Below are 26,844 nucleotides of genomic sequence, written 5' to 3'. Positions count from 1 at the left end.
CCGGTGCCTGCCCATGTGGAAAAAAAAAAGTATAGAATGCTGAATTTAGAGAAGAAACAATAAATTTTGTTCAAAGCCCATTACCTTCCTCTCAGCCATTCTGCAAGGCCATTTCTAACATGCAGTCACTGAGCCTGGCCTGACCATGCCAGGGCCACAAAATCTCTGCAGCACTTGCCTGGTTTCCTCAAAAATAAGAACAAGTCCTCTTTCTGCATTTCTTAGTGAATATTGAGCAAAAAGAGATAGTTAGGTTTCAAAAAATTTACATACCACCCTTTGTTTCATTGCTGAAACTAAACAACTGGTCTAGAAACCAAAAGAACCAGAAAGCAATTAATGAATGCTGGAAAACTCCATGCATACTATTTTATTTTCTATCTTGTAATACGGTAACTAATAGGAGAAAGATACAACCAGAAAAGATGAGAATATGGAAATAACAACCATTAGCATTCTCTACTCACATAGCAAGTATTCTTTACCGGGAACAAATTCACGCACAGCACAAAGTTTATCCAAATGGAACAAGAACATATCATGCAGAACAGACTGATTTCCATGATGAAGGCTCTCCAAAAGCACGACTGACTATTAAGACCAACTAGTGTTTTGTTTTCAATTTCTGGTTTTAGTAGCTGCATCATGCAAGCTGAGAAACAGTGATTAAGAAATGTTGTCATTTATGGATCTGGAAAACCTCAAAGACCAAGAAGCAGATTATTTGAAGGTTAGACTCATGGGGAAAAAAAGTTTAATATTTGTAAATCTTAAATGGATATGTTTCTTAACTGTACCCCCAATTAATTGCTAAGAGCCATAAAAAGGCAAAATTATGAGGACTTTTACATGGGTAAGCTTTACCTGTTTCACGGACATAGACTATGACCAATATTGTAATCCACATGCAGCTGTGGGTCAATGGTTGTATGCAGCACAGTCAAAGGATGTGGCTTCATCACTGAGAAATCATTTCCCACTGCTAGAAACATAAAGTCTGTGCCTACAAGTGCTGGTTTGAGGCTACCATTTTCTTATAAGGGGAGAGACCATTTTCATTTATTCCAAAAATCAATTTGGATATTTATTCCCATCAGCATAAGGTATACATTTACCAACAACAAAAACATTCCATACACATACTTGGATGTGAAGTATTTTCTTTCCTCCTATGAATTATTATACCAAATAATAATCACAATTTGCCTGTAAACTTTGCCCACAGGAGATCATTTTCTTAAAAATATTAAGAATAGTTAAATGGTGACAGGCCTCCTGCTAAACAATTTATTGTTTGAAATTCAACTTTTTCTGAAACTTAAGATTTAGTTCTGGGTGAAAAGGCATGCAACCAATTTATCAGTTTCCTCAAGCTGAACACAAAACATGCCTTGATTGCAGAAAACACATAATTAGCAATTACAGATTTTCATGCTAACAAACCAATGATTAACACAGATGATTAGTCTAGATGGAACCAAGGCACAAGCTCCTTGTCTTTGATGCTAACTCAAAAGCCACAAACACACACATCTCCCCAGCAATGGCTGGTTCATACCACTGGATTTCAGTCGCTTGGATCTCTCCTGTTCCTGGCTTGTTGACTTTGGCAAAGGTGGAGTAAATCCCCGGGATTTGGTAGGTCTCATGTAGCCTTTCATTGGTTCTGTCACTCTGTTTTTATCTTTCTTTTTTTCTCCAAGTGTCTTAGATTCAGATTTTTCTGTTATTTTCAGATGTGCCTCCAAGATAGTTTCTTTGGGTTCTAGGGCCTGAAGATCTTTGGAAACAGTTATTACTAACTTATCTACCACCTCAGATGGAGGAGCTTCAACCTTGCCATCTAAGAAATCTGACTGTATTTCTTGTGTTGCAAAGGAAACACATTCCAATTCTGTGATTTTACAAGCCAGACTAACTTCTTTCAATTTATCCTTTTCACTTTTTGGAGTCATTTCCACCTCCTTATTCAAACTATTTTGGCCCCTGGAATCTCTATTGTCCACATTTTGATCCTCCCAGAAACTGGGCTTGAGTGCTTTGTCTCCCACTAAATCAGAAATTTGAATTCGGGCAGACCCTTCCTCAGTTTCTTTCTCTTTGTTCAATGGACATGCTGGAAAATTACCCTTATGTGCATATGCTTTTAGGACTCTGACCTCTGCTGTTAAGCTTTGGTCTTCTACTGGCACCCCAGGAAGAACATGGCCTTTTGTTGGCTCTGTAGTTTTCTGTACTGAATGCTTAGATTCACCACTCTGCAGTGACTCAGATTCTCCTACAACACACCTGCCATCTATCCCTGCTTCATTTTTAATAGAATCAGTAAACGCATCTTTGTTCTTATGAGAATGAGTTCCAAAACTACTAACTGTTTCAATGGCTGTTGTAGAAGTTAGGACATCTCCCGTGTTTGCAGAGGGCATAATAGTTGAGGGAATCTCGGGTCTTTCTTGACCCGGGACTCCATCTTTGCTGCAGTTATCTATCACTAATAATTTGGAAGTGTGGACCAGAGCTGCCTCTTGCCCACTTTCAGCCAAGGTGTCTGGAAAAAAATCACTTTCCTTTACCACCTGAGGGGTAGGACTGGGTGGTTTCTCACATGTTGCTGATTTTATAGCCTCTATAAGGGTTAACTTATTCATCTCCTCTGGTGATGTTCTGGGGAAAGCAAATGTAATATTTCTATTTTCGTCCACATAGCCCATTCCTTCAGTTCTGTGGTCCCCTGTGGTTTCCATAGGAACAACTATTTTTGCTGCATCTGTCTTACTCACTAGAATATGCTTCTTAGGAAAATTATTTTTAACCTTTTTACTTCTTCCATTATTACTCCTTTTATTTGGTTTGTCAGCCACTGCAGTGTGTACCTTAGCTGCATCTATCGCATTCTCCTTAGACAGTAGTGAAGGAACAAATCCTGCCCCCTGGATTTGGTCTTGGCAGCTCACATCTGTCACCTTGGCAGCTGGTTCAGTAACAGCAAAATCCTTGACTGCGTTTGTTTTGTTTCCCCTAAAAACCCCAAGCTCAAAGGAATTAACCTCAATATTTCTACTTTTTCTCTCAACTACTTCCTCTGTGGGTATATCTGAGGTAACTGAGAATAAAGGATCAGGCACTAAGGGGAAAATAAGCCCTAACTTCTTGTTTTTATGGGGAATATTAAGAGCATTTCCATCCTTCTCCACAAAAGGTGGATTGAGGATTTCTGCCTTGCTCTCTACTCTAGCACGCTGTGTGGAATAGCTATTTTTCAACTTTTTATTTTTGCCATCATTACTTCTCTTTTTAGGCTTTTCAGAAATCCCGGGAGCTGCCTCATGATCTGCCCAAGGACATCTTTGTTCCTTGTTCTGGTTACTGATACTCATATCTGTGGCCATGGCTCCTCTTTCTGTTCCAGCACCAGAAATCTGAGTTATGTCTGACTCATTTCCCAAAGGAATCAATGCCTTCAAGGTACTTTCTACCCTAGGGTCAGTTGTCTCCTTAGGCTCCTCCATTTCCACTGCCTCAGTGAGATTAGCGATGGTCCCTGGTTGCTTTGAAGAATCCAACCCTGGCTCCTCACTCTTCTCTCCAGTAATCATTCCTTCCATTTTCGGGACTGGCTCACATGGCATAAGAACACCCCTGCTGTCCTGGTTGTCCAGAAGAAATGGCAACTCAGATCTTGTTCTTACCTTCCCAGAACTTGCTCTCACTTTCCCAAAACTTCCCCTTCCTTTCCTGCTTTTGCCATCATCTGCCATTCTCTTAAATGGTTCATTCTCTAGCCCAGGGACTTGAACTAATACCTTGCCCTGCAGCTGCTCAGAAGCAAAAGTGCTTTTCTCTTGCTTTTGCTTAGGAAAAGCTTCCTTGTTTAGTTCTTTAACTTCTTCAACTCTTTCAGAAAATTCTTTCTTTTTGACGTGCGGCTGTTGAGTCATTTTACTTTCATCACCCCCTTCTTTTAGGCAACTTTCCAATAGATTACTTGCTGTCAAAGTGGGTATCGAATTAGGCAAATCTTTTGCTTCTGTGGGCCTTGAAACTCTACCCTTAATCTCTTGATCCAAAATAGGGGAGCAACCCTCTTTGGGTCTGATCACCAAAGGACTTTCTACTTGGTGTGCAGAAACTTCTGGAAGGGGTCCTTTCAAATTGGCAGAGTCTTTTGTTTGACTTTTATCCACAGCAGTCTTCAGCTGGGGTGCAGGCTGTGGTTTGCATTCATCTTCCTGAAGCAATTTCTTATCTTGGCTCTGTGGTACTGACTTGTTACCTTTGACTTCCACCTCTACTTTCAGCTTGGGCTGAGAGTTTACTTCAGTTTTTGAGGGTTCTTCTGAAGGATATAAAGGAACTCTGAGACTCTTTAAGACAAAGTTCTCAGCTCCCAGTTTGGCCGTGCTGGAGTCAACCACACATTCCTTTTTCAAATCTTCTCTGGATACAAGTCCATATTCTGTGCTCATAGTGGATGACTGGCTGAGAAGAACACCAGACTTTTGTGAGTTAGCTGCAAAAGGATGACCTTTAGGTTCTTCTGCATTGTCATACCAAGGTCCTCCAGCCCGGGGTTGAGAATATCTCTTTTGCTTCTGTTTCTTCTTTTTCTTCTTTATCATCATTGGTGTAGTTTCTACATCCCAGGCCTCCCTGCCAAGATCTTTCTGGGGTTCAAGGAAGTCAAGATGAACAGTTTTCCTCTGGTTGCCAGGCTCACCATAGGAAGATGAACTAGAGACCCAACCCAACTCTGACAAAGAGCAGGGGCCCAGACTGGGATCAACAGTCTTCTGTAGAAGAGCACCTTCCAGCAGCACAGGCTTGGGCCTGACTGACTTGTAGTCACTGGATCTGCAAACTTGTTTGGTTTGTGTAGTAGGGGTACCTGCAATATATGAAGTTGGCTAAAATTCCAAATAAAACTCCTTATTGTTGTTTCTTTAAAAAAGTCCATTTAGTGACTTACGTCACTAAAGGAAAACTTTTTTCTGAAACATTTCTCACCTTTAAGTGGGGTATAGTAAACATCCACCCTAGATCATCATTTCAGGTAGATTTTTTGCAAGCATACTTAAAAAATGTTTGAAACATGAAAAAAGAATGAGGTCTTCTAACCTCTCTATAGCAGCATTTACTACTATACATTTCATGTGATATTTATTTTTATTTGTCATTATTTGTAATAGGTGCCTAAGTCCCAATTCTGCAAAAAAACGATAAGTGCCTAGAGTTTATCTTCCAAGTCTTTATATTCCAGTAGACCACAGGGCTTAAGAAAAAGGAGCATACTTGCCCTTTTTGGGGTGACATATATTGATTGAATGGACAAAACATATATGATCTTGGTCAAGATTTACAATTCTGAATCTGTCACCAACATCACATTAGATTTTTGCAAAATAACAGATAAATTCTGGGAAAAGACCATGAGGTCAGATTTATGCTACTTTATACACTCATAAGAAAGATATTAAATCAGTATTTTGGCCAGAGAAAAATTCCATCATTCCAGAACCAGAGCATTCTACTTCAAAAGGCAAATAATAGATTTCAGTGTTCTATCCCTAAATGCACCTTCCAAAAGACAGAGAAAAATAAGTAAGTTCAAGAAATGAATTACAACAATTAGGTGGAGTACCCAAAGAAAAAAATTCAGTAAATCATGTGGTCCAATCTTCTACCTCTAGGTAATTCAATGCAGTGTGGATCCAAGAATCCAAACATAGTTCCATTAAAAGCAGGCCTATGATAGTTCTTGTCAAGTCTGACTCAGGGAACTGATTTCAAAGAACATTAAAATATTTAAATAGTACCTTTTATTCTTGTCCTTACCTCTCCAAAGTCCTTATCTTTACTCTTCCAAATCCAACCCTTTATTTAATGCCTCAGGTCAATTATTGTTCCTCTCAGAAACTTGTAAGGCTGTAGCATTTAAAGAGCATGTGTTTGCTCTTTAAAGAGCATTTAAAACATGTGTTTGGCATATAATCAGAACTATTTAGTGCTAGCTCTTATATCATTTTATTAAATTATTATGTAAATCTTTGGCTTTACAAAGATTTGTAAAGAAGATTACAAAGATTAAAAAGAAGTCTGGAGCTTCTCATAGTAACCCAAGGGCAAGGACCAGGACTTAAATATTCTATGTGCCTTAGCATGGTGCACTTTGTACACATACAAAAAAAAACAATACATCTTTATTGGCATGTTGAGGGCTACTAAACAACATTTGAAAAAGTCATAAGTTTATTGAGCTCCTACAAGTGCTAGACAGCAAAGCACTAGGGATTCTAAATGAAATTCTAAGTCATGGCCCCTGCCCTCAATGTGTTCAGATTCTAATCACAAACACAGAAAAGTAAACAGAAAATCATAAAGTTGATAATCATATGCATATGCTTCTGGCTTACCATCAAACCATATTCATGGAATAACAGAACTTTAAGTTGGAAAATACCTTAAAGTAGTGTTTCTCAAACTTTAATGTGTGTAAGAATTATCTGGGATCAGGTTAAAATTATGATTCAGAAAGTCTAAGGTACAGCCCAAGAGTCTACCTTTCTAACAAGATCCCAGGTGATGCAGATGCCGTTGGGCTGTGGAACACACTGTGACTAGCAAGGTTTTAGAGAACATTTTAACCAACTTATTCATCTTATAGATGAATAAACTGAGACATAGGCAAGTTAAATAATTTGCCTAAGACCATGCAGGATACAATAGTGAGCAGCTAAACAATCAAAATGAGCTGATCTAGTGGTACTTTAAAATTATGCAACAAGCTAACTTTCAACCTCAACAGACAAAATTTGTCTTTGAAAGAGACCTTCTGACTTCATAACCATACTGCTGATTACCACTAAACAACCAGGTACAATGTCTGTTACCACCACCCCACTGTTTCCAGTTGAAGATATACGGGAGTCCATTGTGTTTTCCTAACTTACCTGAGGTTACTGAAGAAAGTTCAGGAGGTTGACTACTGAATGGCTTCTTTTGCTCTAGTTTTTCTAAAGCAGATTCATCTGTTGGCAAGTTGTACTTCTGGCCCATAGGTGTGACTGGTTCTAAAGATAACAGCAAAAAAAACCATACGTATTTTAAAGAAGCACTATTTCAGCAACTTCTCCACCTATAAAAGTTGGAGACAAGAATAGTTTCTGAGGAATTTTATTGTAATGGGAAGCTGAGAAATGGAGAGGTAGCTGGAAGGTGGAATTAGGAAGTTTTTTTTTCTTTTAAGGTGGGAAAAAAATAAGAGATATTTGTATGTTGTTGGGAATGATCCGATGGAAAGGGAAAAAATTGATGAGTGACAAAAAAGGGAGGAGGGTTGGGTCAATATACTTGTGTAGATAAGAAGAGATGGTACAAAATGGAGAGGATGACCTTCATTAGTAACAGGAGAGAAGGCGGAGGCTATGGGTACACATAAAAAGCAGCTGGGTAGATAAGACAGAAGGAGTTTGTGGATGTTCTCTGCTATTGCTTAAATTATAAGAAAACTTATAAGAAATGATAAGCAGAGAATGAGGATGGAGAAGGTGTTAGAGGTTTGGAGGATGAATATGAAAAAGAGATGTCTAGAGAGTGGGAATGTGAACAGACTTGCAAAGTACAGCATGAATGACTTTATTTTTCTAGCATAATTGTCCCTTACCCTTTAAGAGACCATACCCTGGTAGAGAGAAATACTGAGAGCAAGCATAAGCCCCATACCTGGTGAATTGAAAGTCAGTGTAGCTGACTGCCCCTCATCCAGGAGAGATTCTAATTGGGAATCCTCACTTATTCCTTTCTGCATCTGTGCAACTTCTATGTCTTTAACTGGAGTGGATGCAACCTCTGTTTCTGAGGATGGTACAACATTCTTGACCAGAGACATGTCATTGGCCAAAGTCACCTCTGTTCCAGAGGGCAAAGCCACATCCTTAGCCAGAGCCACTTTTGTTTCTGGAGGTGGAAACATGTCCTTGACTGGAGCCATCTCTGTTTCTGGGGGCAGAGTCACATCCTTGGCCACAGCCACCTCAGATTTTAGAGGTGGAGTCATATCCTTAACTGGGCCGACCTCTGTTTCTGGGGATGGAACCACATCTTTGACTGGTGCCACTTCTGGTTCTGGGTGTGGAGCAACATCTTTAACTGGAGCCACCTCTGTTTCTAGGGACAGCGGCACATCCTCGGTCAGGACCACCTTGGTTTCTGGGGGCAAAGCAATCTGCTCTGCTGAAGATAATTCTGTGGATGATACAGTGTCCTTGGCTAGTACCACCTCTATTTCTGAGAGTGATATCACACCCCTGGCTGGGTCCATCTCTCTTTCTTTGGGTGATACCATGCCATCAGCTGGAGCCAAAGCCATTTTTATAGGTGGCACCACTTCTGATTCTTTGGACAGTGCCATATCCTTGGCTGAAGCTACCTCTGTTTCCGTGGTTAGTACGTCCTTGGTTGAAGACACATCTGTTTCTGTGGGCAATACAATATTCTTCGCTGGGGCCACCTCTGTTTCAAAGGGTAGTACCATGTCCTTGGCCAGTGTCACATCTGTTTCAATGGATTGTTCCATGTTTTCAGCCATTACCTCATCTGTTTCAATGGATGGTACCATATCTTTGGCCAGTGCCATATCTGTTTCAATGGATTGTTCCACATCCTCGGGCAGTACCTCATCTGTTTCAATGGGTGGTTCTATGTCCTTGGCCAGTAACACATCTGACCTGGTGAGTGGTTCTATGTCTTTAGCTAATACCACCTCTGTTTCTGTTGCTGGTGCTACATCCTTATCGGGGGCCATCTCTTTTTCTCCAGATGGTGCCATGTCAGCAGCCTTTAGTGCCATCATTATTTCCAATGATTCTGTTGGTGTCAACTCATTTGCTGATGCCATTTCTATCCGCTCAGCAGGTTCTAGGGAAATAAATAGAAAATTTAGGTACTATCATTGTCTACTGGTAGCACTGCTTTCAAAGCTAACTTTCTTTGGGCACAGAAATAACTGACTTTTGTGACCATAACATCCTAAATGGAACTAAGAAGTTGTCCAATTATGAATTTCTGCCTTCTGATTGTTTAAGCACTTGAAAGAATAGGATAGTAGGAAGATTAGTACAGGGAGGAACGCCAAAAGAGGAAGAAAACATATGTTAAAAAAAAAAAAGGCACATAATTAGTATCAGAAAGGGAACTTTGTGAGACAGCTGGCCAGTTATCCTTACTATAAAAAAAAATACTACAGTTCTAAATCTGTACTGAATTAAGTAAGGCTTTACTTGGCCTACTAATTCCCAAGTGTCACTATTTCAATTACAATTCTTCAAGTTGTGACATTAGTAATATAAGCTTTAAAACGTTTGTGACAATTATGAAATTTTTATCTATATCCAGAGTAAGCTGATAAAAAAAGCCTGATGTTGGACACAGAAGGACAAGTATTGTATGACCTCACTAATATGAATAAATATAACTAGCAAATTTATGGTATTAATATCTAGAACAAAGGTCACCAGAAGATAGAATGAGGGCAGAGAATGGGGAGCTGATGTTTTAATTTGTACAAAATATGAGTAAGATTGACTGTAAATTTTGGGAACGGATAGAGGTGATGATAGCACATTATAGTGGGCCTAATTAACAGTGATGACATATGGATGCAACTACAGTTGAAAGGGAAAGTTTAGGGTCATGTATGTCACTAGAAGGAAAGACAGAGGATGAAACATGGGACTCTGTAAGAGTGAACCCTCTTGAGGGTCTAAATTTTCTATAATTGATTGTGGTGATAAATGCATAACTCTGCAAATTCACTATAATACAGTGATTGTCCACTTTAGATGGATTATTTTGTTCATGAATTTATCTCAATAAAACTGCTTTAATAAAAAAAAAAACCTAATGACATATATCAATTATTGATATTGCAACAATTAACTGATAAAGGAGGGTTCTAATAACTTACCTGATGTGGGCTGTAGAGATTGAACAATGGACTCTGGAGAAATGAAGGATGCTGAGTGTGGAGAGTCTGGGGCTTCCATTGGCCACCCCTGAGGTACACCACCAGTTGCTAGAGCAAATGCATCACAGGGAAGAAGCATACCTAATATTATAACACAAACAAATGCACTTCTGAAACATGGTTACCATTGGGGAAAAAAAGGCAATGATATTTAAAATCAGCTGTATATGCTGCCATGAAAATATAGATCTAAGGACTAAGAAAAGCAAAGCAAGAAAGTTTTAAAGGAAGAACTGCTGATATTTTTCAGGTTTTGGCTAGTTGTTACCAGAAGGTATAGTATTTCATTGTAGTGCCATTAATCAACATCTACTGGCTGACTTCTACAGTGCATTACAGAGATTAAAAATACCAAAGACTGAGGTCTAACTCCAACATCACAACCTATGTAAAACAGTGTATAGTAAGTAACTGTGAGTCCTAATTTCCTTATCTGTAAAATGAGATTATCACTTTCCTTTTTAAGATTAGAATGTAACTTTGTGAAAATGCTTTTGTAAATTATTAAGAACTAGACAAATCAGAGGAGAAGCAAAGCAGGAAAAGAGGACAAAGGACGGAGAATAGTCTCAGAAAAGAAAGGTGTGAAAATGTCAACAGAGTGAGAATGCTTTGAAATAAGATTAGACAATGGAAGAAGGATCTTGAAAGACAGAGAAATTTAGATTTGAAGAGAAAAGACATCAGGATGCCTTTTAACGGTCTAAATTATGAAAATATGATGATAAATACAGAACAGAGATTCAGGTCATCAATGTAGCAGGTATATTCAGAATGGATTAGAAAAGGGATCAGGAAGTTAGTTAGGAGATTAACTACTCGGGTGGTCTACATATGAAGTGGTAAGAGGTTTTACACTAGTGAAAAGTAGAGGGAATGAGAGAGGAACAGAAGAAAGATGCTATAAAGAAGAAATCAGAATTAGAAGACTGAGTAGCTGAAAGAACAAGAGAGAAAGCTAAAACCAATCTATTAAGAGATGGATTGCTCAAAACTCTTCATCGTCCTTCTCCCAAGAGATCTTCAGTTCAAAGAAAAGTGTAAATTAAGCATATCATTATTCATGGTCTTTAAAAATACAAAATTATAAACATTGTTTGAAATGGGACTTACACATGATAAGTAACCTGACCATATTCACATTAAAAGTTAACCAAAGTTCACCCTTCCACTTATCAGTCAGTGCACTCCTAGGCCACCTCCATCCACTGCAAATTGTGAGTAATGGCACCATAAACACCAGTGTGCAAATGTCCATTCATGCCCCTTCTTTCAGTTCTTACAAGTATACACCTAATAACAGGGCTGCAAGATCATATGGCAATGTGGAGAGAGAGATGTACCTATTCACTGTTGTTAGGGAAGTACAATGATGTCTCTGGAGGGCAGTGTAGTGTTTCTACAGGAGGCTAAGTAGAGAATACTGGTACTGTTTGTTTAATATACATAAAGAAACAAAAGTTTAGGAAGGATAAGTAACTTGCCCAAGACCATGAGGTCTTAAAATGTGGATACACAATTGAGTCTAGGTTGAGGACTTCACGTTCCATGAGAAGAAAGTAGGCAATCTCTGAGCTGCCTAACTGAATTCTATCCTTTGATAAAACTAGAGAGCGCTTTGTCATAATGAGAATGCCTAAATGTGATTTTGCCTAGGGGTTAACTTCAAAGATGATGGGAGAAAAGGCCACAATGATGGTTTGAAGTTAAGGAATAAATCCACTTGGAGAAACCATACCATAACTGTCTTTCAAGTGATCCTTTTGTTCTGTAAATGTTGAGGCACTGGTTGTTCCACTGGGGAGAAAAAGCAAATCTGCCAGGCCATCATCATGATGCATCTTAAAGGGATCTGGAATAAAGAAGGAATCCAAAACTCATTCCAAGAGAATACAACCAAAAAGATTAACACTCCTTAAGCTCCTATGATAAATAATGATTAGTTGCATGTGTGTTGTCAATATCATGTTAAATAAGATGAGGTAATATGTGACTCTGCACGTGGTAGATGTGGTGGTTTGGAGCTCTGTGGCATACCAGGAAAATATGTTCTTAGACATAATCCATTTCTGTGTGAGTGAACTCCTGTAAACAGGACTTTCTGTTGAGGTTACTTCAGTTAAGGTATGGTCCAGCTGAATCAGAATGAGTCTTAATTCTATTATTCAGAAAGCCAGCAGCCAGAAACTCAAGTTACCAGAACCCAGAAGAGAAGGAAGAAGCCAGGAAATGCAGTTACATGCCTTGCCATGTGAAAGAAAAGCCTAGGACCAAGGATTACTGATAGCCAGCCCCCAGTACACCAGTCTTCTGGGAGAAAGTATCACCATGATGGTTATCTTGATTTGGGCTTCTCCTAGCCTCAAAACTGAGCCAATAAATTCCCATTGTTTAAGCCAACCCACTGAATGATATCATACCTTGCCCTCTCAAATCTGGCTAACTCTGACGTGTTTTGAAACCAAAACAGTAGGGTATCAATAAATATTCACTAATTCACTATAAGTTAATATATAATTCATTATTTTCTAAGATTTGGTTATCTAAATCAGACAGCTAGAAATACATAAAACTAAAAGAACAACTAATATCCAACTCTACAATACACTAAAAGGTGCAAGTACAAATAAAACTCAACTTTTAATCATATTTACTAAATAGGCATTCATTTAAGGTTATTAATGACAGCTAGAGCCAGAACAGGTAAAAAGGAATTTTTCACCACATGTGGAAATCACAAAGAATCTCTGAATGGAACAAACTAAACAGCTGGCATCAGAAAGGAGGAACTGAATTCCTCAGGAGCTGGCATGAGTAAAGGCACTTGAAACTTCAGGTAAACCCCTCTGTGCTATGTTAGATTAAAAAAGAAGAAGAAAAAAGCAAAGATAGCCAAACATGGTTCCACTCTTTAAGGAGGTGTTTTCAGTATTTAGAATAAATCTGAATTACCCTAGAACCTTGTTAAAACACAGATTGCTGGGCTCTGAGAAGGTGCACTGTTCCGTAAAGCACTTCAATGTTCACAGGCAGCTGCATAAAAGCCTAGACCATGAGAGAATTTTCATTCCCCTGCCTCTGAGGCACACAGGCCATCCTCTTTTAGTAAGGGTTAGGGATGACCATTGCATTGGTAAGAATGAACAAGTAGGAGGCAAAATTGAGAAACTGTTGGGGATGGAGGACACCTCAATGTTTCTTTTTCAAAATGTCATGGAACTGGGAGATGAGAGAGAAACAGTCACTCTCCTCATTTCTACATGATTTGGGTAGCTGCTGCTTGCTTTGCTGCTAACATTTCCTTTGTAGGAAATAGGATGCTTAAATCATCAAAGAGACTAAATGCTGTATGGTTTGCATATCAGGAAGGGAGATGGGTGGTTTCTATAAAGTTCTGTCATTTATTCATTATTTTATTTATTATTGTTTTTTTTTTTGGAGGGGGGGAGGCATAGGGAGGTTCCAAGAATCGAACCCAGGTCTCCGGCATGGCAGGCAAGAATTCTGTCACTGCGCCACCGATGCCCATCCTATTCATTAATGTTTTATTGGGTGCCTACCATATGGCAGACACTGTGTGCTCTAAAAACCCAAAGATGTACAAGGCCAGGACTGGGAACATTTAGCAGAGGGATATATTTTAGTTTAAGTCACAGACTTAACTAAAGTCTTATTTTCATAAGTTAGAAATGAAAAAGTGGGTGGTTGGGGGAGGAAGATGAATTTTTTCTCTATCTATATTCACTGGGTTGGAGATTTCTTCCAATCTCACATTTTAAAATTCCATTTACAGGTTGATGATAACCTAAATTTATATCTCTAGCCCTCTGTACCTCTCCCCTGATTTCCAGGCTTTTACATCAATTTGCCAACTCTCTTATTTGTGTGTGTGAGTGTACACATTTAGTTTTCTTTTTTTTTTTTAATTTTTAAAATTTTATACATATAGTTTTACTGTAACAAAGCAACCCGGACACTTTTAAGATTTAACACTGAGCATCATCTTTTCTTTCCAGTAAAACAAAAAGAAAATTTACAAATAAACAGGAAAAAATTATAATAGAGAATGTTAATCTCAAATAAGCTCCTACGGGTTCTGCTGATTCTCCCAACAAGTGGCAGGAGTCAAGTCATCATTAGGAGAAAATTTTATTTTAGAAGTGTCACCACCTTAAACTGCAAGGGTGTCTGTTAAATATCACAATTAAACAACATGCCAAAGAAGAAGCCATGTTGTCAAAATGCCTACTGAATCCACCCAATTGGAGAATACTAAAAAACATCAAATGCTAGGTCACATGGAGCCAGCTATGAACACTTTGTAAGTTAAAACAGAGGGAGGAAAGAAAAAGAAGAAGTTACATATATGTGGAAACAAATACCTTGCCCTCTCAAATCTTGCTAACTCTGACATGCAAGTAGCAATATTTGAGGCATTCCATGGGCCTCATCCACAAACAGTTGCACCCTACAAAGAGTCAACTCTAACAAAAATTAGCTTGGCTCTTTTTCCCCACCTTATTAAAAATTTAAAGGAATGTTTAATGTACAATAAATTGCACCTATTTAAAGTATACAATTTAATGAACTCTATATACTCATGAAATCATAACCACAGTCAAAATAAAAAGAATTTCCATTATCTCTATAAGATTACTAGAACTCTTTCGCAATCTACCACTTCCAGCGCTAGGTAACTACAGAAATGTTTTTCTCTCTGTAGATTAGTTTGACTTTCATAGAAATTCTGTCTAGTCTTTTTCATTCTACATGATTTTAAGATTAATCTCTATCTTTGCATTTAACTATAGTTCATTCATTTTTATTGCCATGTAGTAGTCCACTGTAGAGTTATATTGCTTCTTTGCCTATCCATTCACCAGCTGATGAATTTTTCTGTTGCTCTCATATTTGGCTATTGTGAATAAAAAGCCATTATGACCACTCATGCACAAATCTCAGTATGGAAATATATTTATATTACTCTTGGGGAATACCTAGGAGTGAAATGGCTGGGTTATATGGTAGGAGACTACTTAATTAAAAAAAAAATTTACTCTAGTACCACATATAAAATTTTTTAATAACCATTTTTAATTGTGGTGAAATATATATAACATAAACACAATTTTAACCATTTTACATTTACAAGGCTTTGACATTAAGTATATTGACAATACTATGTAACTTCAATTAATATTTATTTCCAGACTATTTTCATGATTTCAAACCAAAAAACTCATACTCATTTACCAATAACTTCCCATTTCCCTTTACTCCTCACCCAGAAAGCACCCTATTCTGTTTTCTGTTTGCATGCATTTGCTTATTATAATTATTTCATATAAGAAAAATCATAGAGGGACTTCTGGAGAAGATGGCAGCTTAGTAAGACACGCGGATCTTAGTTTCTCCTCCAGTACAGCTACTAGGGGAGTAGAAACGATACAGAACAGCTCCCAAAGCCACGACAGAGATAAAAAAGACAGCGTACCCCATCCTGGAACGGCTGGCTGGCTGAGAGAACCCACTCTGGTGAGATCGCCGAGGGGCGCGGGCTTCACCAGGCGGGGCGGCAAGCGGCCGGAGTCACTCCCTTCCCACTCCCCGGGCCGGCTGGGAGAATTGGACAGGCGGTCCCCTCAAACCGCGGTGGCTGGTGCCCACACCACGCGCGGCCCCCTGGACCAACTGAGAGAATTAGATCGGAAATCCCCAGGCCGCGGAGAACGGCGACGGGAGGGGGGCCCTTCCAAATCCGTGACTCCCCTGAACGTGTACTCTCCCGGGCGAGCCGCTGCGGCTGGCGCCCTCCCGCCAAGCTTGGCACCCCGGGCCGACTAGGAAATTCGGACTGGCGCTTTCCTGGGCTGCGGCGGACAGCAACCCTCCCCGGGTTCGGACCCCGGGCCGGCTGGCACTCTTCCAAGCTGCTTCGGCTAGCGAACCTTCCGGACGGCGAGAGTTTTCCAAAGTTAAAGGACCCACAGCACTTTTTATTGGTGGGATCCGCAGACAAACGTGTGCCACTAGCGCCACCTACTGGGCAGGATAAGAAAAACAGAACCCAGAGATTTCACAGAAAAATCTTACAACCTTGTTGGGTCCGACACCCAGGGAAATCTGACTAAATGCCCAGATGCCAGCAGCAGAAGATAACTGTCCACGCTCAGAAGATTGAGAATATGGCCCAGTCAAAGGAACAAACCAATAGTTCAAATGAGATACAAGAGCTGAGACAACTAATGCTGAATATACGAACAGAAATGGAAAACCTCTTCAAAAATGAAATCGATAAATTTAGGGAGGACATGAAGAGGACATGGGCTGAACATAAAGAAGAAATAGAAAAACTGAAAAAACAAATCACAGAACTTATGGAAGTGAAGGACAAAGTAGAAAAGATGGAAAAAACAATGGATACCTACAATGATAGATTTAAAGAGACAGAAGATAGAATTAGTGATTTGGAGGATGAAACATCTGAATTCCAAAAAGAAACAGAAACTATCGGGAAAAGAATGGAAAAATTTGAACAGGGTATCAGGGAACTCAAGGACAATATGAAGCGCACAAATATACGTGTTGTGGGTGTTCCAGAAGGAGAAGAGAAGGGAAAAGGAGGAGAAAAACTAATGGAAGAAATTATCAATGAAAATTTCCCAACTCTTATGAAAGACCGAAAATTACAGATCCAAGAAGTGCAGCGCACCCCAAAGAGATTAGACCCAAATAGGCGTTCTCCAAGACACTTACTAGTTAGAATGTCAGAGGTCAAAGAGAAAGAGAGGATCTTGAAACCAGCTAGAGAAAAGCAATCCATCACATACAAGGGAAATCCAATAAGACTATGTGTAGATTTCTCAGCAGAAACCATGGAAGCTAGAAGACAGTGGGATGATATATTTAAATTACTAAAAGAGAAAAACTGCCAACCAAGACTCCTATATCCAGCAAAATTATCCTTCAAAAATGAGGGAGAAATTAAAACATTCTCAGACAAAAAGTCACTGAGAGAATTTGTGACCAAGAGACCAGCTCTGCAAGAAATACTAAAGGGAGCACTAGAGTCAGATACAAAAAGATAGAAGAGAGAGGTATGGAGAAGAGTGTAGAAAGAAGGAAAATCAGATATGATATATATAATACAAAAGGCAAAATGGTAGAGGAAAATATTATCCAAACAGTAATAACACTAAATGTCAATGGACTGAATTCCCCAATCAAAAGACACAGACTGGCAGAATGCATTAAAAAACAGGATCCTTCTATATGCTGTCTACAGGAAACACATCTTAGACCCAAAGATAAACATAGGTTGAAAGTGAAAGGTTGGGAAAAGATATTTCATGCAAATAACAACCAGAAAAGAGCAGGAGTGGCTATACTAATATCCAACAAATTAGACTTCAAATGTAAAGCAGTTAAAAGAGACAAAGAAGGACACTATATACTAATAAAAGGAACAATTAAACAAGAAGACATAACAATCATAAATATTTACGCACTGAACCAGAATGCCCCAAGATACGTGAGGAATACACGGCAAACGCTGAAAAGGGAAATAGACTCATATACCATAATAGTTGGAGACTTCAATTCACCACTCTCATCAATGGACAGAACATCTAGACAGAGGATCAATAAAGAAATAGAGAATCTGAATATTACTATAAATGAGCTGGACTTAACAGACATTTATAGGACATTACATCCCACAACAGCAGGATACACCTTTTTCTCAAGTGCTCATGGATCATTCTCAAAGATAGACCATATGCTGGGTCACAAAGCAAGTCTTAACAAATTTAAAAAGATTGAAATCATACACAACACTTTCTCGGATCATAAAGGAATGAAATTGGAAATCAATAATAGGCGGAGTGCCAGAAAATTCACAAATACATGGAGGCTCAACAACACACTCCTAAACAACGAGTGGGTCAAAGAAGAAATTGCAAGAGAAATTAGCAAATACCTTGAGGCGAATGAAAATGAAAACACAACATATCAAAACTTATGGGACGCAGCAAAGGCAGTGCTAAGAGGGAAATTTATTGCCCTAAATGCCTATATCAGAAAAGAAGAAAAGGCAAAAATTCAGGAATTAACTATCCATTTGGAAGAACTGGAGAAAGAACAGCAAACTAATCCTAAAGCAAGCAAAAGGAAAGAAATAACAAAGATTAGAGCAGAAATAAATGAAATTGAAAACATGAAAACAATAGAGAAAATCAATAAGACCAGAAGTTGGTTCTATGAGAAAATCAATAAGATTGATGGGCCCTTAGCAAGATTGACAAAAAGAAGAAGAGAGAGGATGCAAATAAATAAGATCAGAAATGGAAGAGGAGACATAACTACTGACCTCACAGAAATAAAGGAGGTAATAACAGGATACTATGAACAACTTTACGCTAATAAATACAACAATTTAGAGGAAATGGACGGGTTCCTGGAAAGACATGAACAACCAACTTTGACTCAAGAAGACATAGATGACCTCAACAAACTAATCACAAGTAAAGAAATTGAATTAGTCATTCAAAAGCTTCCTAAAAAGAAAAGTCCAGGACCAGACGGCTTCACATGTGAATTCTATCAAACATTCCAGAAAGAATTAGTACCAACTCTCCTCAAACTCTTCAAAAAAATCGAAGTGGAGGGAAAACTACCTAATTCATTCTATGAAGCCAACATCACCCTCATACCAAAACCAGGCAAAGATATTACAAAAAAAGAAAACTACAGACCAATCTCTCTAATGAATATAGATGCAAAAATCCTCAATAAAATTCTAGCAAATCATATCCAACAACACACTGAAAGAATTATACATCATGACCAAGTAGGATTCATCCCAGGTATGCAAGGATGGTTCAACATAAGAAAATCAATTAATGTAATACACCATATCAACAAATCAAAGCAGAAAAATCACATGATCATCTCAATTGATGCAGAGAAGGCATTTGACAAGATTCAACATCCTTTCCTGTTGAAAACACTTCAAAGGATAGGAATACAAGGGAACTTCCTTAAAATGATAGAGGGAATATATGAAAAACCCACAGCTAATATCATCCTCAATGGGGAAAAATTGAAAACTTTCCCCCTAAGATCAGGAACAAGACAAGGATGTCCACTATCACCACTATTATTCAACATTGTGTTGGAGGTTCTAGCCAGAGCAATTAGACAAGAAAAAGAAATACAAGGCATCAAAATAGGAAAGGAAGAAGTAAAACTATCACTGTTTGCAGACGATATGATACTATATGTCGAAAACCCGGAAAAATCCACAACAAAACTACTAGAGCTAATAAATGAGTACAGCAAAGTAGCAGGTTACAAGATCAACATTCAAAAATCTGTAGCATTTCTATACACTAGCAATGAACAAGCGGAGGGGGAATCAAGAAACGAATCCCATTTACAATTGCAACTAAAAGAATAAAATACCTAGGAATGAATTTAACTAAAGAGACAAAAAACCTATATAAAGAAAACTACAAAAAACTGCTAAAAGAAATCACAGAAGACCTAAATAGATGGAAGGGCATACCGTGTTCATGGATTGGAAGACTAAATATAGTTAAGATGTCAATCCTACCTAAATTGATTTACAGATGCAATGCAATACCAATCAAAATCCCAACAACTTATTTTTCAGAAATAGAAAAACCAATAAGCAAATTTATCTGGAAGGGCAGGGTGCCCCGAATTGCTAAAAACATCTTGAAGAAAAAAAACGAAGCTGGAGGTCTTGCACTGCCTGACTTTAAGGCATATTATGAAGCCACAGTGGTCAAAACAGCATGGTATTGGCATAAAGATAGAGATATCGACCAATGGAATTGAATAGAGTGCTCAGATATAGACCCTCTCATATATGGACATTTGATCTTTGATAAGGCAGTCAAGCCAACTCACCTGGGACAGAACAGTCTCTTCAATAAATGGTGCCTAGAGAACTGGATATCCATATGCAAAAGAATGAAAGAAGACCCATCTCTCACACCCTATACAAAAGTTAACTCAAAATGGATCAAAGATCTAAGCATTAGGTCTAAGACCATAAAACAGTTAGAGGAAAATGTAGGGAGATATCTTATGAATCTTACAATTGGAGGCAGTTTTATGGACCTTAAACCTAAAGCAAGAGCACTGAAGAAGGAAATAAATAAATGGGAACTCCTCAAAATTAAACACTTTTGTGCATCAAAGAACTTCATCAAGAAAGTAGAAAGACAGCCTACACAATGGGAATCAATATTTGGAAACGACATATCAGATAAAGGTCTAGTATCCAGAATTTATAATAAGATTGTTCAACTCAACAACAAAAAGACAGCCAACCCAATTACAAAATGGGAAAAAGACTTGAATAGACACCTCTCAGAGGAGGAAATACAAATGGCCAAAAGGCACATGAAGAGATGCTCAATGTCCCTGGCCATTAGAGAAATGCAAATCAAAACCACAATGAGATATCATCTCACACCCACCAGAATGGCCATTATCAACAAAACAGAAAATGACAAGTGCTGGAGAGGATGCGGTGAAAGAGGCACACTTATCCACTGTTGGTGGGAATATCAAATGGTGCAACCACTGTGGAAGGCAGTTTGGCGGTTCCTCAAAAAGCTGAATATAGAATTGCCATACGACCCAGCAATACCATTGCTGGGAATCTACTCAAAGGACTTAAGGGCAAAGACACAAACGGACATTTGCACACCAATGTTTATAGCAGCGTTATTTACAATTGCAAAGAGATGGAAACAGCCAAAATGTCCATCAACAGACGAGCGGCTAAACAAACTGTGGTATATACATACGATGGAATATTATGCAGCTTTAAGGCAGGATAAACTTATGAAGCATGTAATAACATGGATGGACCTAGAGAACATTATGCTGAGTGAGTCTAGCCAAAAACTAAAAGACAAATACTGTATGGTCCCAATGATGTGAATCGACACTCGAGAATAAACTTGGAATATGTCATTGGTAACAGAGTTCAGCAGGAGTTAGAAACAGGGTAAGATAATGGGTAATCGGAGCTGATGGGATACAGACTGTGCAATAGGACTAGATACAAAAACTCAAAAATGACAGCACAATAATACCTAATTGTAAAGTAATCATGTTAAAACACTGAATGAAGCTGCATCCGAGCTATAGGTTTTTGTTTTGTTTTGTTCTTACTATTATTACTTTTATTTTTTTTCTCTATATTAACATTCTATATCTTTTTCGGTTATATTGCTAGTTCTTCTAAACCGATGCAAATGTACTAAGAAACGATGATCATGCATCTATGTGATGATGTTAAGAATTACTGATTGCATATGTAGAATGGTATGATTTCTAAAAAAAAAAAAAAAAAATGGACAGCACAATACTACCTAATTGTAATGTAATTATGTGATAACACTGAATGAAGCTGCATCTGAGCTATAGTTTTTTGTTTTTTTCTTATATATTTTTGTATTTTTTATTTTTTCTCTATATTATCATTTTATTTCTTTTTCTGTTGTCTTGCTATTTCTTTTTCTAAATCGATGCATATGTACTAAGAAATGATGATCATACATCTATGTGATGATATTAAGAATTACTGATTGCATATGTAGGATGGAATGATTTCTAAATGTTGTTAGTTAATTTTTTTTAATTAATAAAAAAAATTTTAAAAAAAGGGCACTTGCAAGTTTTATAATTAATATAACAATAAAAGCTAAAATTGATGAAAAAAAAATCATAGAATATTTGTCCTTTTGTTTATTTCACCCAACATGATATCTTCAAGGTTCATCCATGTTGCAGCATGTACCAGCACTTCACTCCTTTTTATGGCTGAATAATATTCCATTGTATGGACATACCACTTTTTGTTTATCCATTCATCTGTTCATAGACATTTGGGTTGTCCCCACCTTTGGCTATTGTGAATAATGTGGTTACAAACATTGGTGTACAAATATCCATCTGAGTACCTGCTTTCAACTCTTTTAGGTAGATACCTAGAAATGGAATTGCTGGATTATATGGTAAGTCTATGTTTAACTTTCTGAGGAACCAACATATTGGTTTCCACTGTGGCTGTACCATTTTATATTCCCAGCAACAATGTACAAGGGCTCCTACTTCTCTACATCTTATCCAACACTTGTCATTTTCAGTTTTTAAAATAAGAGCCAACTTAGCTTGACTTCATGGAAGATGGAAATTGTAAATTGAGTAGCTCAAGATTAGCCCTGCTCCACGGAAAAGATAGAGAAGGGACAGGAGGGTGACTGAGGTGGCAATTCGGGAGTGCGAATGACCTGGGAGAGCCTTCTGCACCACATGCAGCAGCCCTGGTTGCAGAGGCTGAGGAACTGAGAGGCAGAGAGCTGGAGCCTGGCATGGAGCTGTGGATGCATGGACGGGAGTGCAGAACTAGGAAGTAAGGCTGTATTTCCTGGGTGCGTTACCCTCACCAGCGCAGCCCCATGACTGGCGACTTACCCCACACGCCACACACCTGAACCCCATCACCTGCTCCCATTCCCTGCGCCCCCCGGGCACCCCCACCCCACCAGCCCCAAGGGCATATACTTGCCGCACACGCCCACCCCAAGTGCAGCCTAACCCAACTTTCCTGTACTCCTCCCAAGAACTGCCTCCCACTTCCTGTTCCCTGCAGGCTGTTGCCAGGGCATAAAGGTTGTGGGCACTAACGTACCGAGGCTACCCCTGCCCCCTGCCCATAATGTTGCTCAGCCTCACCCCACCCTCCCTGACCTCAGGGCATCTGTTGATGGCATGGACCCCCAATAATGTCACTTAGCTCTGGGAACTGCACCTTATAGCAGTTCTAGAACTGAGCAAGCGCACGGCCCTCAGCCTCACTTCCCAGCTCTAAGAAAGTGCTGACCTGTGCAGCTGGGTCACATCTGCCCCCAGTCCATGAAGGCATAATGCTGACCTGCTGCCACAGCTCTACATATGCGCACAAAGGGCCCTGTGCCTTAGACCAGCGCACACCCAGGTTATGCCCCCTAGACTGGTGCACTGCACAGCTACATCCTCCCTGGCCGCTGGGTGCCCATGTTCACAAACATCAGTGTAACATCTCCAACCTGTGCCTGTACCTGCCCTGAAACAAATCACTGTACTGAGTGCTATATCCCATGCCCTGCTCCCTGCTGTACAAGCATCCCGCAAACACAAGGTCTAGACTACTGAAATAAATCAACTCCCAAAGTAAATAAATCAAGATATTTACATGCCATGAAGACAGCAGAAGATCACGAAATATATCACAATGCAGACAGATATAGCCCTGCCAAATTACCAAATTAAAACATCAGATGAGACACAGACATTGGAACAACCAATCAAAGATGTTCAAACAACTCTACTTAATAAAATAAGTGGGACAGCAAATGACATAAAGGCAATCAAGGAGACAGCAGAAGAGCACAAAGAGGAATCTGAAAGAATAAATAGAAAAATAGTAGAAATCACAGAGATTAAAGACTGTCGACCAAATAAAAAACATACTAGAAGCACCCACCACTAGATTTGAAGAAACAGAAGAAAGAATAAGTGATATAGAGGACAGGATAATTACTTTGAAGACTCAAGACAGCAAATGGCAAAAAAAAGATGGAAAAAACTGAGTGGGAACTAAGGGAAATGATAGACAAAACAAAGCACATAAATAAGAATCATTGGTGTTTCAGAAGAAGAGAGGGGTAAAGGGCTAGGAAGAGTAGTTGAGGATGTAATGGGGGCAAACTTCCCAACCCTCATAAAGGACATAAATATACAAGTCAAAGAAGTCCAGAAAACTCCAAACAGAGTAAATCTGAATAGGCCTTCCCCAAGGCACATACTAATTACTCTGTCAAATGTTGAAGAGAAGAAGAAAATCCTGAAAGCAGCAAGAGAAAAACAATCTACTACATACAAGGGAAATCAAGTAAGACTGAGTTCAGACTACTCAACTAGCACCCTGAAGGCAAGAAGGCAGTGGTATGATATATTCAAGAACCTGAAAGAGAAAGACTTTCAGTCAAGAATTCTGTACCCAGCCAAATTATCCTTCAAAACTGAGGGAGAGATTAAAGTTTTCACAAAGAAGTCCTTAAAGAATTTGTCACAAGAGACCAGCCCTGGCGAGCGTCTTGCGGGCCGTAGGAGGAAGATGGCAGTGGAGTCGCGCGTTACCCAGGAGGAAATTAAGAAGGAACCTGAGAAGCTGATTGACCGGGAGAAGACATGCCCACTGCTGCTCCGGGTCTTCACCACCAATAACGGCCGCCACCACCGTATGGATGAATTCTCTCGCAGAAACGTGCCCTCCAGCGAGCTTCAGATCTACACTTGGATGGATGCAACCTTGAAAGAACTGACTAGTTTAGTAAAAGAAGTTTACCCAGAAGCCAGAAAGAAGGGCACACACTTCAACTTTGCTATTGTTTTTACTGATCTTAAAAGACCTGGCTATCGAGTAAAGGAGATTGGCAGCACCATGTCTGGCAGAAAGGGGACTGATGATTCCATGACCCTGCAGTCGCAGAAGTTCCAAATAGGAGATTATTTGGACATAGCAATCACCCCTCCAAATCGGGCACCACCTCCTTCTGGGCGCATGAGACCATATTAAATGTTTATTTACTATTTCTTGAATGTATTTTCAGTCAGTGATGTAAAATAAAATTACATTCTTTTCCTGATTATTGCCATTAAGCCTTTAAAGTGTTAAGCACATTGTAATGCATCTATTTAGATTCAATTTGACTGTGCTATGGTGTGAATATTAATAGAAGGTCCATATTATTTTAAGCTCTTCTGTAAAATATGAAAAAAAGTGATCTTAGCATTCTCTGTAAAACTGTACTGTTAAATATATGTGTCTAATAAGCCTGAGTCTGAAAGTTAATGGAGAAATGGGAATAGGGTTTAATCTAATGAATATTTGGGGTTTTGTGCTAAGTAATGGGAGGATGTGTATAAGTCCCAGCACAACCAGCAAGTCATGGGATTGTATTAAATTACACACTATTTATTGTATTGACTACTGTAGGCAGTTAGAAAGGACCAGTGTGTGTGTGAACGAGGTATAGCAACAGACATCTCAGGATAGTGTAATCTTTGGCAAACTGAAAAAGCTGTATGAGTAGATTGGCCTGTCTTGGACCTCAGGGTGTGGTGACAGAAAAAGGTTAGAGGAAAATGGGTATCATGAGGGCTTTATACATTTTAAAAGGGAAAATAAGGCATTTTGAAGGCAGGAATCAGCATAGAGAAAACAAGGCTAAGAATTTGGGGTAAGGGTTGAAAGATCTGAAAATAGAGGCAGGGATGAAGGATCATTTTAATTTAAGACCATGTGGGAAGAGCCAGGGATGAGGCTAGGTTGAGTAAGGAGGGGATATCCACACATCCTGCTATTGCTGGGGCCTAGTGTACATTTAAATCTTGAGAGTGCATAAACTATCTGATTTGAGAGGGATATATTTTAGTGGTTAAGACCACTGAGTGGGGCTAAAATTTGAAATCCTTAAGTACTGTACTACTTGTGCTGCAAAGTTGGACAAGTTATTTAAATCAGTTCTGTTTAAATTTTTTTTTCCTATAATTTGTAAAATAGAAATAGTAGCCCATAGGGTTATGAAGATTAGATAATTGTAAAGGGCTTAGGATAGTGCTTATTAGCCATAAGTTGGGAGTTTAGTCAAAATTGAACTATACCTTCCATAGCACTATTACATCTTGTTTTAAAGTTTCTAAAGAGATGGCAGTATGTAATAGGTAGAATCTAATAGTAATTCCTCAGGAGAGCCTAATTAAATAGTACTGTAGTCTATTAAAATTACAAAATCAAAATGTATGCTACAAAATGCAAAAAAGTATACACTAGCAGTGATAATCCAAGTAAAATTTTATTAGTTTTATCTTGTACATACAAAAGCAGCCATTTAATATCGGATGATTTTGTGGAATTGGTATCTGTTGCGAAGGAAGTTAATAAATGGCAGAGACAAGCAAGCATGGACTTGTCTACCCTCTAGTTTTCCCCAAGCCCTTAGATTAATTTATTCCTTCATGTAAGGGACACTTGAGTTATAAGCCACAAAATTAATTTGAACCTAATTTTTGAAAAGCCATGATTACCGTCATATTTGTAGGGAAAACTGGATGTATTGTACAGATCAGAAGGTAGAACTAAATGACCTCTCAGCCAATTTTTCATATGTTGTGAACCCTTTATAAGGGTTCTATAATTTGATATTATCTTCCCACTAGCTTAAAATAAAGTGGTTTGGCTGAAAAAAAAAAAAAAAAAGAGACCAGCCCTACAAGAAATAATAAAAGGAATTCTGCCAGTTGAAGAAAAAAAAAAGACAGGAGAGGGAGGTCTGGAGGAGGGTACAGAACTGAAGAGTATCACTAATTTAATTTAAAGCATACACAAAGAAAGAGGGAAAAGAATATACAGATTTGATAAATAAAATAAAAAGATAAGATGATGGAATCAAGAAATGCCTTTTCAGTAAAAACTTTCTTTTTTACTAGGTTTTTTATTTTTGCCTGGGCAAGAACCAGAAATCGAACCCACGTCCCTGGTATGGCAGGTAAGAACTCTGCCTGCTGAGCCACCGTGGCCTGCCCTCAGAAATAACTTTGAATGTTAATGGACTAAACTTAGCAATTAAAAGATACAGATTGGCAGAATGGATTAAGAAACATAATCTAGCTATATGCTGCTTACAAAAGACTCATTTTAGATACAAGGATACAAATAGATTGAAAGTGAAAGGATG

The 26,844-nt window shown here is 38.7% G+C and overlaps 1 protein-coding gene and 1 pseudogene across 11 annotated transcripts in view; one reads left to right on the top strand and one right to left on the bottom strand.

Moving 5' to 3' along the window:
• LOC143657255 (microtubule-associated protein 4-like) overlaps window positions 1–26,844 on the bottom strand; it is a 286,603-nt gene that overhangs the window by 57,669 nt on the left and 202,090 nt on the right. For 10 of the 11 annotated variants that reach the window (XM_077129454.1, XM_077129453.1, XM_077129457.1 and 7 more), the window contains 5 exons: window positions 11,760–11,873; window positions 9,962–10,102; window positions 7,720–8,913; window positions 6,948–7,067; window positions 1,559–4,885 (listed from right to left, as the gene is read on the bottom strand). In XM_077129454.1, coding sequence (XP_076985569.1) covers window positions 1,559–4,885; window positions 6,948–7,067; window positions 7,720–8,913; window positions 9,962–10,102; window positions 11,760–11,873 — 4,896 coding nt within the window. The remainder of the gene's footprint in view (window positions 1–1,558; window positions 4,886–6,947; window positions 7,068–7,719; window positions 8,914–9,961; window positions 10,103–11,759; window positions 11,874–26,844) is intronic. The other variant, XM_077129459.1, reaches the window with a different exon arrangement.
• On the top strand, window positions 24,198–24,753 carry LOC143657268 (histone deacetylase complex subunit SAP18 pseudogene; annotated as a pseudogene).

Source organism: Tamandua tetradactyla, chromosome 15 (assembly GCF_023851605.1).
Source record: "Tamandua tetradactyla isolate mTamTet1 chromosome 15, mTamTet1.pri, whole genome shotgun sequence".
Taxonomy (NCBI): Eukaryota; Metazoa; Chordata; class Mammalia; order Pilosa; family Myrmecophagidae; genus Tamandua; species Tamandua tetradactyla.
This window is presented reverse-complemented; position numbering and strand designations above follow the sequence as displayed.